The sequence below is a fragment of the Colias croceus genome, chromosome 9 (assembly GCF_905220415.1).
Source record: "Colias croceus chromosome 9, ilColCroc2.1".
Lineage (NCBI taxonomy): Eukaryota > Metazoa > Arthropoda > Insecta > Lepidoptera > Pieridae > Colias > Colias croceus.
Window position 1 is genome coordinate 8,238,567 of NC_059545.1, and position 16,413 is coordinate 8,254,979.

At 32.9% G+C, this 16,413-nt stretch overlaps 1 protein-coding gene across 5 annotated transcripts in view; it reads right to left on the reverse strand.

Annotated features, from left to right (window-relative positions):
* LOC123694186 (supervillin-like) overlaps nt 1-16,413 on the reverse strand; it is a 147,167-nt gene that overhangs the window by 115,656 nt on the left and 15,098 nt on the right. For 4 of the 5 annotated variants that reach the window (XM_045639533.1, XM_045639535.1, XM_045639536.1 and 1 more), the window contains exons 2-4: nt 14,849-15,134; nt 13,531-14,446; nt 2,622-2,730 (exon numbers count right to left, since the gene is read on the reverse strand). In XM_045639533.1, coding sequence (XP_045495489.1) covers nt 2,622-2,730; nt 13,531-14,446; nt 14,849-14,964 — 1,141 coding nt within the window. In that variant the 5' untranslated portion in view covers nt 14,965-15,134. Of the gene's footprint in view, nt 1-2,621; nt 2,731-4,492; nt 4,769-13,530; nt 14,447-14,848; nt 15,135-16,413 lie in introns of those variants that run through there. The other variant, XM_045639538.1, reaches the window with a different exon arrangement.

Genomic DNA, 16,413 nt, shown 5'->3' on the forward strand with positions numbered 1-16,413 from the left:
GAAAGTCAATCTCGTTATAACACCATAATCAACGATGATGACTCACTGACGATTTCTAGAAGCCTATGTAATACCTAGATATAAGAGGCTAATAAAAATAAGGTACAAACAGCTTTGTTCAATTATTCAGGCGACTTTTATCTCCATGATGTGCACGAATGCTTCTTAGGTAGAAGTTAGCGCCTGTGAATAATACATTATGACACGATGTTCTTGGAGGTGTTCACTTTAAATTTGCAGAAGGATCTTTTAATACGTATGCATAATTATTAACTAACTATAAAGCGCTTGAGTCTAGACTTCATGTTGTTAAATGTTAATACGGGAGGTAAATATAATTATCATGACAATTAATTCGATTGCAAGTTCATTTGAGTTTGCGTCATTCTCAACTGTTAATTTGATATCAATTTACTCCATCTGCATTATTTTATTCTACTATAAAACAGATTGAAAAAGGTTATTTGCAGGACAAAAATAAATTCTGTGGGTTGGTATGTTTTGCGTAGTGTCTGTGGTCTTGGAAAAATAAGAAAATACGTCAAAAAATGTTTTGTTCTTCGCCACCCTAAATCTCAAGCACACTATACAACAGTATGTAAATATCTAACCACGAATACAAGGTTCATATTATCATATTTAGATATCGTAACATGTAACTCTGAATCGATTTAGAATCTGCACGGTACAACGAGCATGATAAACACGCATTACACCACTTTTATATCCAATTTATTATATTGTGTTGCCATACCTGGTGTGATTAATGTATCGATTAGTGCGTAAACATGATTTGCGAATGATGAATATATTGGCCGCTAATTAATACGCTTCCATTATAATGCGGCAATCAATCTTGCACCGAATATAATTGTTGTATGTAAAACGTTATAATTATCATGGTCGTCAGTCTATTTTGTTCCCCATTTAAGCCAATTGCCTTATTTAAGTTAATAATAATAAATAAAAAATTAGGTATTATTTTATACTTGTATGTGTTGTACCTACGGATATCCATATAGGTACGTAATTCAACATCATAATACAAATAAAAAGTTAAAATATTAAATAATAATTTGCCAAGCAGTTAATAGTTTAATAAAAGTGCGATTAAGTTTGCCCTAAATAAAGATATTGGCACATTTGCCAAAAAAATGCACACATGAAATTAAGAATGACTTTTAAATTTATGACTTGTAATCCGCCCTCAATTCGTAATAGTTCAAGCCAGAATATTAAGACCCCTAAATTATATATTTTCTCGTATAATACATAGATCAAGTTATGTATTTGTAACTTCTTTATCCAATCATTATGAAACATACATTCACTTTTCAGCATTTGCTGTAACATCTCAGATGATGCATCTTTCAAAATTGTAGCAATAGACGTAAACGTTGTAACTTGTTAGTAACAATTCCAAAATATCATACTGAAACTAGAACTGTTTTATTAGTTGAATAAGTATCACATCATCTCAAACATTTACACGGTTAATTTTAATAAAAAAACTACAATATATTAAGAATAAGAATATAATATGTATCACTTCGCCATACAACAAATGCTTACACGCAGGCTACAAAACATCAAACGTATTGATAAGCCGTCTCGTGATCGCAAGTTGCAACATAAGATCACGTATCTTATCTAGACGTAATTACAGACATAGTAAATACACGCTGCGCTCGCAAAACCCTTGGTAGTTATCAATCAGTCACTTTGTTAGAATTTATGGCGGCACTAACATATCTTTGATAATTATTTATTTTAATTATATCGACTGCAACTGCAAGCGGTTTTTTACACTTTCATTAAATAGTGGAAATTAGGGAATTTTGTTGCATTGTTGTCTGTGTCTTGATGATGCTAGTACAATGATAAGTTTTTACTTTTTTTTTACTACCCTAAAAAGTATGAATCAAACTTCACTTTTATACTAAATCTTCAACTAACGTATTTCCGTATCTCACAGATAAGTGCCAATATCTAAAATACTGAGTACAAGAAACGAAATCTATTAACATCCATCGAAACGCTGTACCGAACGGAATTTATTGAAGCAATGGTACCTCCACGTAACTAATTTTGCTGAGTGCAAATTCACATCGCAAGATGTTCTCTTATTGACTCTCCAATACATTAGCTGAATGCATTTCACCGGTCGCGGTGTATCGATCAAATTAGGACAGATTTTCAATATCTAACATTAATTTTGTTAATAAATAACATGCTGCAAGCCGTGATGCAGACGAATTGCATTGGGTATCTACCTACATATACAAATAAAACATATCATCAAAACTAGTCAACCCCATCAAAATTGATAGGGTAACGATATACCTACGAAAAGAATTGAGCATGCTTCATCAATCCTGCACCCCTATCAAAACTGATATGGTAGCGATTTACACAAAATATTAACTTGAGTCTTATTGATGTCGTCTTAAAGACATACACTACATTTGTCTTTTTTTATTATTAATAGGGACCTTGACCACAATCTCGCTTGATGTTAAGCTGAGATGTGGTCTAATATGGAACGCGCTTCCCTAGAAGTTAACTGTTCAGTACGTACATTCTTTACAATTTTAGTCATTAACTAAATAAAGGTTACTCACCATCCCCATTGACGACTGGCGACGACTCCTGCGCCCGCTTCGGCGTACTCGTGACGCGCGTCGGCTGCGCGCGCCGGCACGGTGGCGTGCATTCCGGAGCCTTTGCTCGCTGCAAAAGGATAAATTAGCAATTTATTTTATTGTGTCATGTGGATATAAACTACAGTAGAAGTTTCAGAAGATCGCATTACTAAAAAAAAGTCCATTTATGTAATAATGTCATTTATATGCTGCAGTAGATAGATTATATAGATATAGGTATATAGAGCTATAGAGAGAACGCATTATTAAAAAGATTAAGATAGTTTCAATAATAATATAGTACGAGATCCGGCTGCAGGATTAGTGCGTTCATCGGTTTTTTGCTGAAAACCGAATTTTTATGTATATTTATAATTAGGAGAATATATATCGACTAGGTTGCCAGTCAAAATTTGGCCGCAAGCATGTTTAATTAAAATTTTTCTAATCGATTTTTGGGAAAAAAATTCGTTCACTTGTTTTTTGAATAAAATGTTAGTCTACATCACGGCAAATGATATAAAGATTCAAAAAAATCACGGTTGCCGCTTTTCACCTGGCCGCAACATCTTGGCAGCCTGGTGCAAACAGGTATGATTTCGATTAATTTTTACGTTCATAACGAACATTTATGAATCATATATCAAATTAAAGCTAATTTTTTTCTATTTTTTATCATATATGGTTGCCTAATTAAATCCGGCCGCAAATAAGGGTTGCCGGCTGTTAAAAATTATAAATATTTACGCCTATAGTACACCGACGCATTCTTTTTATGTATATTTAAAATTAAGAGAATATATATCGACTAGGTTGCCAGTCAAAATTTGGCCGCAAGCATGTTTAATTAAAATTTTTCTAATCGATTTTTGGGAAAAAAATTCGTTCACTTGTTTTTTGAATAAAATGTAGTCTACATCACGGCAAATGATATAAAGATTCAAAAAAATCACGGTTGCCGCTTTTCACCTGGCCGCAACATCTTGGCAGCCTGGTGCAAACAGGTATGATTTCGATTCATTTTTACGTTCATAACGTACATTTATGAATCATATATCAAATTAAAGCTAATTTTTTTCTATTTATTATCATATATGGTTGCCTAATTAAATCCGGCCGCAAATAAGGGTTGCCGGCTGTTAAAAATTATAAATATTTACGCCTATTAGTACACCGACGCATTCGCGTGCGACAGCGAAACAACGAGAAAAAGAGAGGATCGGCTGTTAATTATATTAAATAAAAAATAAAAAGGACGATATATTTTCTTTCACTCAACCTTAAATATTCAACATCTTTAACAGCCGGCAACCCTTATTTGCGGCCGGATTTAATTAGGCAACCATATATGATAATAAATAGAAAAAAATTAGCTTTAATTTGATATATGATTCATAAATGTACGTTATGAACGTAAAAATTAATCGAAATCATACCTGTTTGCACCAGGCTGCCAAGATGTTGCGGCCAGGTGAAAAGCGGCAACCGTGATTTTTTTGAATCTTTATATCATTTGCCGTGATGTAGACTACATTTTATTCAAAAAAACAAGTGAACGAATTTTTTTCCCAAAAATCGATTAGAAAATTTTTAATTAAACATGCTTGCGGCCAAATTTTGACTGGCAACCTAGTCGATATATATTCTCCTAATTATAAATATACATAAAAATTCGGTTTTCAGCAAAAAACCGATGAACGCACTAATCCTGCAGCCGGATCTTAGACTAATAAGTTTACTTATAGTTACAACTAATGTTTGTGTGATTGAGTAACAACGTTATTGATTTACATATTTTCTAATTAAATCAGAATACAATAGAAACAATCTACAGATTTAAGTAAACTCACCGGCTTGCACTCCTTGAAATAGATTCGCATGATGCTCACACAAACTCATGAAATTTATGATTCGAATCGCATAAATATCAAGAGTTCTTTCACTCCTATCATTTACGACCTATGTAAGAGACAGACGTGAGTTCAATAAAAACTTAAACACATGCGAACATCAAACAAGCGACGATCTAACAGAGACGATCATAAAATACGAATATTTTCTATTCCCCAATATCAATAGGCAGGAATATTGAGTATATTTTAGGCCGTATTCATACTTGCGTGGATTTGTATCGTGACACATCAGCTTTATAAAAAGCTGAGCTTTCGTAAACTATATGAGAATCAGTAATGTATTCACATGACACTGAAAGGTATTCATTAACGGTATTTATTTAGTTTCATATGAGGCATCACAATACAAAACCCAATATGATATATCTAAAGATTTGATACTCAACATTCCCTAGTAATTAAATCTACTAGGAATGAAATTTAATTTAAGTTAGACGATGCATGTGTGGCTTTTTAGTAGGTGCCTAATAGCTTTTAAACATTTTTATCCGGCTCATGGAAGTTACCTTTATCGTAAACATATTTAATATTGATCCTATACAAATCCCTAGCCACTTTTATTCGTTCGCAAACCCCCTAAAGATGTTGTAAGGTAAACCAATTCACGTATTATATAAAAGACGTGCTTGTTTTCCCCAGTCAATGCAGAAGACATCCCACGAACCTTATTAAATATTCATTTTAATTTAGAGAAAAGTTGTGTATAATCTAAGACGAAGATCAAAGTATCGTAGGTGAAATAATAATATTTAAAATAAACATTTAAACAGAAAATTGTAATTACATTTAATAAACGAATTAGAATGTAAGAGGTAAATGAAACGATGTCATTAAATATTTAATTTGTAGTTTTCAAATTGTTTGACTAACATTGTGTGAAGTATAAACGATCTGGCGATTACTAGATGCAAATTAAATAGATTCTCCTCCTCCTTTTGATCAATCTTCGTCGTATTCATGAAGAACTTACATATAATTTAAACATTTACATTCTTATATTAAACAATTAAATTAAGTGATCTCCAGTTTCAAAAAGGAAAATCATCTTAAAATAAGTTCGTATTAAAAAGTTAAAGCTTTAGTGCTTTATCCATTGAAAATACATGAAGCTATTTTTTCTACTAACAAAAATTATACTACTTTAAAATTTCCAGTTGATATTATCATTGTTTCTTTTCTAAGCATAATACATATTCAAGGATATAAATTAAAACAAAACACGATACTCGTTATTCAGATTATCTTAAGGTCGCCACAAAATAAATTTAAAAATAAATTGTTAGTTTACCAAAAGATTTATATATTAGTCTCTAAAAGATTAATATACATAATAAATGTTTTCAAAACAATAGCTGTATACGTAATTATTATTATAAACAGCGTATCACAAAACAAATTTATAAAACCAAAACAACCTATAACTCAAAATGGTTAAATACCCAATTATCTACCACAATAAAACAAAATAAGGTAAGTAACATTGCCAAACGAGTGTCCATTCCATTCTAATCAAGTGGGACTAGGCATTGCGAAATTTAAGACCTAGGTCCGATTAAAGGCCGAATTACAGACGTGTCCTTCGCTGGCTAGAATGTTGATCTAGATTTGAAAATACTCCTACATTGTGTCCACTTGGTATGCGTTGTAGGTTTGTTATAATTAACAACGATCTAGTAAGACCACCGTGTATACAGGTCGCGTCAAGTAAAAAGAACGCTGACGGTTAAGCTGCGCATTGGCGATTTATCGGTCTATTTGGTGTTATGAGGTGGTATAAGAATAACAAATAGGTAGTTGCGAAGCCACGATTCGCGAGCCTAGTTCAAAAATAAAATAATCGGCACATAGCTTACGTGCAAAACTCGATCCATGCGCAAACACACCCCATCACTTTCATCCAGCGTTCTTTTTACGAGACGCATACTGTACTTAGACCTGTATATTCAAACTAGATATTTGTTAAATCATACTTTGTTCGTTCAAATGAAAACAAATGCCGATGCCATGTTTAATCATGTAGTAAGTAGTAGCGGGTATAGTGTATTTGTCTATTTATTAAATTGTTATTGATGTGATTGGCTTGACCTACTATCTTAAAAACCTGCGAGGATAAAGTTTATGTCGAATAAAGTCGACACTTGTTACGCAAATTTGTAATTGTAATTTCACAGAATGAAAAATAAGAATGCTTGAAATGTTTTCATTTTGTTAGTACCTACCAGACATTACTACTCTCTTTAGCAGATCCAAATATTACATATACATCTATACACTATACACAAGTTTGTAATATGTTTTTAATCGTCTCTCACATCACAATTCACAATGGATTTACCTAAGTAATTATTTATAAAACCATCGCTCATATTACCCAAGAACTACTTCTTCCCACACTTATTTCTCATCAATTCAAAAGTACAAACAGTACAAGTGATACATACTAATTAACCACCGATGCACGTCACACAAAACAATCGGCCTATATAATGACAAGATCAATGACTTAATGATCCCAACGGCACAGCTCAATGAACTAATCGTATACAAAGCGACCTTGAACTTAATACATACTGCTATTATAGTAAACATTTTTATTTATTACACTGTAATTACGTGCCATTGTATGCTTAGCGTTATTAATTACAATTTAGTTCTGTAAGTTAACAAAACGAGCAAACAACAGCGTCTACGGTGTTTGTTAATGGAAAATTTTGCGTTTAATTGGTTTTCCATAGCAAGCTATTTTGGAAAAATTCAAGTCGCATGAAATACAAAAATTCGCAATTTGATGGTTACCAACTTTTGTTGTGTTTGTCTTGAAATAAATAGGTAAACTTTATCTTTACAAAACAAAACATCGTAGGTATGAGTTTTGCTATACAACCTTAGCAGGGATCATTAAATGTTCCACTGTAACAGTAGATATAAAATGTAGCAGAAGAAGCAATTAATTGTATCTGTCACCTTCAGAGACAACGAACCAACATCGTTTTTATCTTGCTACATAAAAATAAAAGAGATAACTGCTAACGTAGAAAACTTTCATCTTATCGTCCTGTTCATTTAAGTTATCACTATAATACAATCAGAGCCCATTAATCCAATAACGAGTTCCATCACAAGTCATTTGCATAGCCCTTGTCCAAATTAACGTCGTTTATTCAATTAAGAACTTCTATCTATAAATAGGCACTAATAATTTCCCGTCAATACTAACCCTAATCAATCTTTACAAGGCCCAAAGAGCCGAGCGCATATCGGCCAGTTTGCCTATATTTGGTCACATCGATCGAGGTTACATCACATCGCTTCCGAACACCGGTTAATTGATAATCCAATGCCAACCGGTACTGACTAATGCATCCGAATTGGCCGTACCATAACAAACCTTATCTTAGTCACCTAAATAACAATATCGTGACATGGTACGTGAACCTGTTTCGGCACTTGCGCTTGACGCTGTATCGGCCTAAGTGAAAATTGTGTGTAACGAGTTTTTGGATTATATTCATTATGCATTCGATAAAGCTAATGACACCTTTTTATTTATTAAGATGGACAAAAATTAATACTTAAATAAGTCACTAGATTAATACAAACTTGGCTTTTTAGCATACCAAGAGTGGAATTTTATCTTTCTAACCAAATCGCCCACAACCTCATACCTAAAAACGCGCTAGCCATTAAAACAAGTTTATTAAAACGAACACTAATTTGCATAATACATGAACATCTATCAATGTAAATCACAAATTACAATACGACATTTTCATAAAAGTAACAACACAAATCTTCGATTAACACAACTTTCTCTCCTACCCGCACACACATGCGATCGCGGGTAACACAAGGGCGATAAAACCGAAACGAATAGCCATATAAAGGAATTGCTGTAGCACTATAAATAAACAAGGGATAACGAGCAAAATATGTAAAATAAGGTTACTTCACAATAATATGAACCGTGATTTATCAATAGGTGCGCGCGTCGTATGCGCGTCGTATTCGCAACTGACGTTGCGCGGGCGCTGTCTTTCACTTCATATCATTTGTCAGTCTATGTAAAGGTGTGTCCTTAGTATTTGACAACACATTAGACGCAGCCTGGCGCGGAGGCGTATAAGATGCAAACAAAACAAACTTGTTGAGCGTATAACTATTAAGATTACGTTCGTATTCTATTTAAATATAATTGCAATTTTACATTTGATATTTAGTTGCATATGAATTGAACAAAGGGTACATTTTATAGATACACCGCCACAAATTACGAATAGATATTATTTTTAAATAGATTAGGTCGAGGACGAATTGTGACATGATCCTAAAAACTAGATAAGGACACAATGTGTAGGTACGTGTGTTATTAGCCTTATTTATTTTATTAAATAAAAAATAATAAAAATACAATTTCACCCAATTACATTACGCCTAGCGTGTACACTATTCAACTATGGATACAAGGAAATACATTCACTATCACTTATGCATGCTACGCTTTTCACGGAATATCGTGTTTAAATTTTAAGACATTTTCCTTTTCAGAAGTAATAGATACATTTTACCGCAACCTTCTTACACTTTGGAAAGGAGGAGATCCTCATTGAGAACTGTCTTAAACATAAACTTTTATAAAAAATACAAAACAAGTTAGTAAAATTATAAAATACGTAAAATAATTCTAGAACTAAAAAGTATATGGTTTGAATGGCGGGTGGTCGACTCTAAAGCATTAACTTATTAATCATCTTCGTCGCGAATTAAAAATATAAATCATTTATTGTTCACGCAATACAAATATCATAAATCACATTGTATATTAACAAACTGATGCCGATATGGCAATCTTTATTCATTACATACCAACTTGTGAACAAAAAACACAATTCATCACTCAAAAATTCATTACGACCATATCCAGAACACCCTTGTTCATGTATTGTAATAACAATACGTAATAACAATTTGCCAATAATTGCGATGTACAACTCTTTTCATCAATCACGCAATATCAGATGATGCTACAATTAAAATATCTGACGGGACACAGCAAAAACATTGCGATTTATGATACTTGGTAATGCAACCTTGTGTTTATTAATTAATTTATATTGAGCTTATACGGCGTGACATCAAAGTTTTTGTGACTTCTGAAATTGCTTGCAGTAATTCATGCTTAAATTTAAAAAAAAATCTTGAAACTAATATATAGACTAGTTACATCTCTGTAACTGTATAATTTGATCTTTATTTTATATAATATAGATTTTAACAAAAACTAATGAATGCAGACTGAAATAGCAAATGACTATTTATCTAAATAAATATTGTCCAAGTCTATTTGTACTATAATATGTACTTCATCTAATGGTAAGAGGCAATGTAAATGGTCAATACAAAGGATTGCATCACTTATACCTATAACGTGAAAATTTATCAAAAGTTTATTTTTTAAGAGAAAAGGGGAAGATAAAATGTCGTTTTCGTATTTAGCATTTCAGTATTGCATCGGCTTATATTTACAAAACTGTCAACTACTTACAATACCATTTAAGGGAATTCTGCAACGTGTATTTTTGAAACGAATCCCATATGGTGGCCTTGTGAAGAAATTTTCCGTAAAAACTGTTTACAAAAGGCTCCTTATAAGTACGAATCATGATTTATTAAATAAGCTGTTGTTATTTATTACCTACGAGCTGACCCGTGTCAACTTCACTGACCGCCAAACAATATTTTATCGATTGAGCTTCAAAACAGAGTTCCATACTAACTTATCCTTCTTTTCCTCTCCAGAACAACATTTCCTAGCCCACCTAATCTAGGTACAAAGGAAAACATTTTTTATTCATTATTCTGGTCTGTTTGAACCGCCGCGCCGCGCCATTACGTTATATGACCATGGTAGATGCAATAAGCATAGTGCATTTTTTTATTTGTAGTAAGTAGGTAAAACATTTTATTCCAATGGGTTCATTTTATCTCTTGCCACTATAATCAATATTCATATATGTACTTAGTCTTTAAAAATATTCTAAAATCCAAAAAAAAATAAACATTTATATTTCAATAAATATTTCGGCTATGGAATTCCAATCATCAACAATTTCGCCACCACAACCGAAAACACAACACATACCATCATACAAACGTTAACCAAGTCGATAGGATACAAAAACATTAACCGCACAGAACTAGTTTTTGCCACAGGTTTCGCCCATATAAAGTCTCGTAGACCGTATGAGGCAGTAATATGAAGAGTCGATAATTTACATGCAATTTCATGACATGCCCATATATGCTCCAGTCTTGACCTGATTGCGAGTCAACTCGTATTAAGGTTATTGCATTGTGTTAACAGTTAAAGTATTCATTTTAATCGCCCAATCAATAAGAAAACGATTATAATAGTTGAGCTATCATGTATGTTAATTTTGTTTTTAATCATTTGTCTATTCTGCTATTTATTCATGTTAAGATATGATTTTATACACTCAATTCCATCTTTTTGTCTGTTATCAAACTCTAACATATTATTTACTTTATAAGCTGACGTTATAAATAATTAAATACAGTTATGTATGTCTTCTATGTACTTCCTTCCACATATTTAATTAAATACTATAACTGAGTTTAATTAAATGGCTAGTATAATAATATTATACTAGGCATTTATGTATTATCCTATCTTACTTCTAATTTCGCAAATAATTTGAATGGTATATTTACTTTCCGCTTCCTTTACGGAATTTATATTATGTTTACTTTTCGAAGTTGTCTTTGAAAGTTCTCATTTCCTTGTTTTAAGTTTATGTTCATCTTATTGAGTAAATTGAGTGAAATCTATACTAATATTATAAAGTTGAAGTGTTTGTTTGTTTGTTTGAACGAGCTTATCTCGGAAACTATTGGTCCGATTTGAAAAAATCTTTCGGTTTTAGATAGCCCATTTATCGAGGATGGCTATATTATACGCTATATTATATCATCACGCTTAGACCAATAGGAGCGGAGCAATGCGGAGCATAGCTAGTATTATGTACAGTACCAATATTTATACATACAACTTAATTATCATATGGTACATAGCAAAAAAAAAATACTTAATATTCAATAAACTTAACCTTTTAATTTGGGTGTTTTTATTAAAAAAAAATATTTGTTTCATGCCATACATAGACAATATTAGGTGACACATAATAGTCTATCTGTCCATGACTCAGGCGGATGATCATTTATGGAAAGCTAATATTAAATACTATAAATTATGGTATTATCATAAAATAAGCCACATTATGTTAAGCTTAAATAAATCTTAGTTTATAATTAAATGTGAATTAAACATTAAAAATTGTTTATTGGTAAAGGCGTTTTGATTAATTTATGTTACACTAGTTAGTAGTTGTGCCCCGTGGTTTTACCCTAATTGCTCCGTTACTATTGGTCTTTGCGTTATGATACAATATGGCCTACAGTCTTCCTCAATAGATAGACTATCTAACGGTGATTACATTTTTCAATTTGGACCCGTGGTTCCAAAGATTAGCGCCTTACATCAAACAAACTCTTAACCTTTATAATATTACTATAGATACTAAGTAATATTTTAATAAAAACGATACATTAAAATTCTCACATTTTATTAAAATGTTTTAATAAAAACGATACATTACATTTCTCATGTAGGTATAATTAATTTAAATATATTATTTGATGTACCTACAATCTATAGTTACATAGGATACTCATTTTAGATTGGTTCTATTGTTTTAGATTTACCCTTGTCAAAAACTAATTTAAATTAATTCATACTAATTTGAATGATAATGCCTATTACCTAACTTTTATGTCCATCCGCAGTATAAATTAGTTTCACTATATCAAATAAAAACAAAGAATTAACAAATACAATGATTTTTCATTCATTGTTCCTAATTTCTATTAGTTATTCTGGCAATCCATATATGAAATATATTATATAAATCTCGTGTCACAATGTTTGTCCTTAAACCACTTAACCAATTATAATAAAATTCGCACACCATGTGCAGTTCGATCCAACTTGAGAGATTGGATAGTTTAAATTTCAAATCGTTTTAGAGAAAGCGGGCGAAGCCGCGGGCGATAAGCTAGTATATTATAACTTATAAGTCTGCTAAATTAAAGGCATATATACTAAAATGTACTTTTAACTGTTTTGTGTTAAATGTATTAAATAAGCAACTAGATTTTCGCAGCTGATTCTTCCAGGTTTTCAAAGGAAATTCTCTGAATGAAACATTTTACCATGGTTAATTACTATTAAGTATGGTAAAATATTACCACATATAACTTGATTGGATTTCTTACTACAACAAATAACATATTTGAAACAGCAATAAAAATTATTTTACCAATTGGATACTCTTATTAATATTAAGTACTACATCTAAATATACATAGACTATACTAGTTTAATTTAATTCACATAAACATTTTGTACTTTTGGTCATTAGTTTGTTGTACTATTTTTAACACATTCTGCCTATAGAAATGGCAATTTATCAACACAATGTTTTTGTTTTATGATTTGTTACTCAATCACACTTAAAACTACATAATATTATATACTTATTTGCAAAATACTACTACTACTATTATTGTACTAATATAAAAAAGAGCGTGTGTGCTGAGCACACGTGTCAGAAGTGAAACTTCTTTAGCAATATTCAAAGATACCAAAATCGTCGCCTTACACCATGACGTGACAGTATTGCTATGACGTGAACTTGAAATTTAACCCTCAATGCGCCTAGAAGTTTCACTTCAAAAAATATGTATATATAAACAACCTAACTTTTTTTTTAATTGCAAAAATGGAGCAGGCGACCCACTTGATGGTAGGTGATGGTCACCGCCCATGACAGTTCACAACATTAGGGAACGTATTGCCGGTTTTAAGAATTTTTTTTAATTTTAATAGTGTCTAATCTTACCGAATCATTAGCGCTGCTAATCCCTGTATCAGCAAGCAAATCTTCAAACAATATATCAGCTTCGCACGGTGAACATAAACTACTGAACAACTCACTGAACCTTTCCACTTTTCGTATACACACAGCCCCTAACAAACCCACTTCATTCACTTTTGGCACATCGCCAACATTATCTACTCTCACATTATTGGATATGTCTACAAACTCTTCTTTAACTATCGGAATGTTGCTTGTATTGCTATGCTTGAGCTCTGATGTATCCACATTTCTTGATTGTAAAATCTCTTCTATATTGCTATCGCCGTCTCGCTCAACGAGGTCTTTATATAAGTCTTCAAAATTATCCTTCTCTAAGCTGGTCGAAATATTTTTATCACCAAGTATATCGTTAAAAACTTCATCAACATTATTGAGGTCCTCCTTTAAACTAACTAATTTCGTTTCAGTCACTATTTTTTGTCTAGTCGTTGTATCTATTTTAGAATTCGCTTTCACGTCAATATTCTTTCCTTTAGGACTACTAACTAATAAATTGCTTTTGTCTTTTTCTAAAATATTTTTTTTATTGGAATGTTTCGTTCTAATAGCACCATTTTCTTTTGCTGAAGCGGTCGACGCGTTCTTTAAATTCTCCTTTTCGTGGCTTTGTTTTCTGTGTGTGAGAATGCGAGATTTATCTCTGGGTGACTTCGCTTTGTCTTCGTCTACCAGCGATTGTACGGAGGAACTTCTATTAGTCTTCTTTGGGGACGTGTTGCTGTCTGATTGGCTTGCGGCAGCTCTCAACCGAGAAGTACGGGTAGTTCTTATAGGTACTGAAGTGGAAGCTGTGTTGAGGTTCAGCTCTGAGGAAGACTGGAGACAGGTGGCATTATTCTCCAAAGGCGCTCGAGCAGCTGCTGGTTTTCTGGGGCGCCTGAAATGAGACGAATATATGTGTTATTAAAATTAATCTTACAATACATTCATATTAATGTTACGCAACTAATAGAAAGTTATTCTCTCGCCTTTTACAACTTTATAAAAATCGCAATTCATATTCGAAGGCTAGTCTACTTTACTCTCAACCAGATTAACATAAATAGATACAAACTATCTGTTTATTATGTGTCCGAACATAAACAGGTGATAAGATTTGAATTAATTATCTACTGAACCAATTTTCATGAAATTTGGTATGGAGATATTTTGATACCCGAGAAAGGACATAGGCTACTTTTTATGCCGGGAAGAAAATACATGCTAGATTTAATGATAGAAATTTATATTATCAATTACAGTCGTCAAGTTAATAATATCAAAGCAATTCAACAATTACCTTTCAGTGACATTAGCGGAGAACAGAGTCGCCGTCCTAGCTGTGAGCTGTCGCCTCCGTTCCTCCTTGTACTTCTGAATCCTCGCCGCGCGGGCCTCGTCCGGGGACTGGCTCATTGTGACCTCCGAATGTCACGTGCGCCACCAGCTGCCGAATACCGTCGCTTGGGCGCTCTTGTATGTGGTCTGGAGTAAATCTAGCATGGCGGCATCAAGCACGCGATAGGGCGGAATAGTTGGCAGTGACGAGTAGCTGGAGGTAGGTAGCTTCGATGGGCGTGCAATATCTGGAAATAAAAGGAATTTTATTGAGCATAATATGTTAAATAATTTTATTAATGAAACGCAATCTACTTAAAATATATTTACATTGAAATAAACACGTAACATGATATCGTTAAACTCTAAAATATTGCTTATTAAAATGTGCCAATATTCTGCAACTCTATACCAGTCTGAAGCCAAATTAACACGAGGTCAATACGTCGATTCAGGTAGATCGCGTTACAATTTTTGAGTACCACAATAATTCGGTTTGCATTGCGGCCGACCGCATAACAGAACTCTGATGACGGGCGTGAAATTCGATGCAGATATCACGTTATTCGTGACAGCCACCAGAGTGATCGTAAGGTCGACAAAACGCAGAATAGAACAATACTGTGTGCGCGTTCGATTGATCGCGATGCGCTTTTGGTGGCATCGCCTTTGTTCCATTGTTAGTTTCTCCTAGTAACGCCTGAGAACTGTGATACAACGATTGTTTTAATGCATACCTGGGGCCTTAGCCAAACGGCAAAACGCCAAGGAATAGAATACGCTATCGATAGAAATTGACATAAGCGTATGATGTTTTGCATAAGGATTCGGTCACCCTACCAACGACAACGACGACCACGAACAAAATTTTCATCCAGTCGCAATTAAATAAAATTGTGCAAAACACAATTAAAAATGAAATTTAAGAATTTCCTGTCGTATTGGTGTTTGGAAAAAAAAATTTTGAGATCAATGGATAAACAAACAGGTTTTTCATAGAAACGGTGGCTCCTAGAAAAAAATGTATTTAACCTTTTTTATAGATAATTAGATTATATACAATTTTGGTTCAGGTGATTGTATGATAAACTTACCGTCTCGGCGAAAATCGCAAAAAACCCTATTTCTTTTTATTAATTGACCTCGAATTTTTTTATTCCTGTGTACCAGAATGACGGGAGATTTTAATATTGATTTTGAACAAATTTCGGCAAGATTGGAACTTTGGTCGTGGTCGTCTGCGTCGTTGGTAGTGTGATCGAACCATTACCAAAATGTCATGAGCTTATGTCAATAATTAGCGTTAGCAGTTTCTATTCCATGGCGTTACGTACGTTTGTCTAAGGCCCCTGTTAGGTTACGCACGTCGTGAACCGCAGAGTTTACTAAACTATGCTATCTATAATATAATTATAAGGGGAGGCCTTGTTAATAATTCCATTTAGAAAAAGGACTATATATGATTTTGTACTTCATTAGTTTTTTAGATAACCTACTTACCAATCTACGTAGAGGTATCTACCTAAG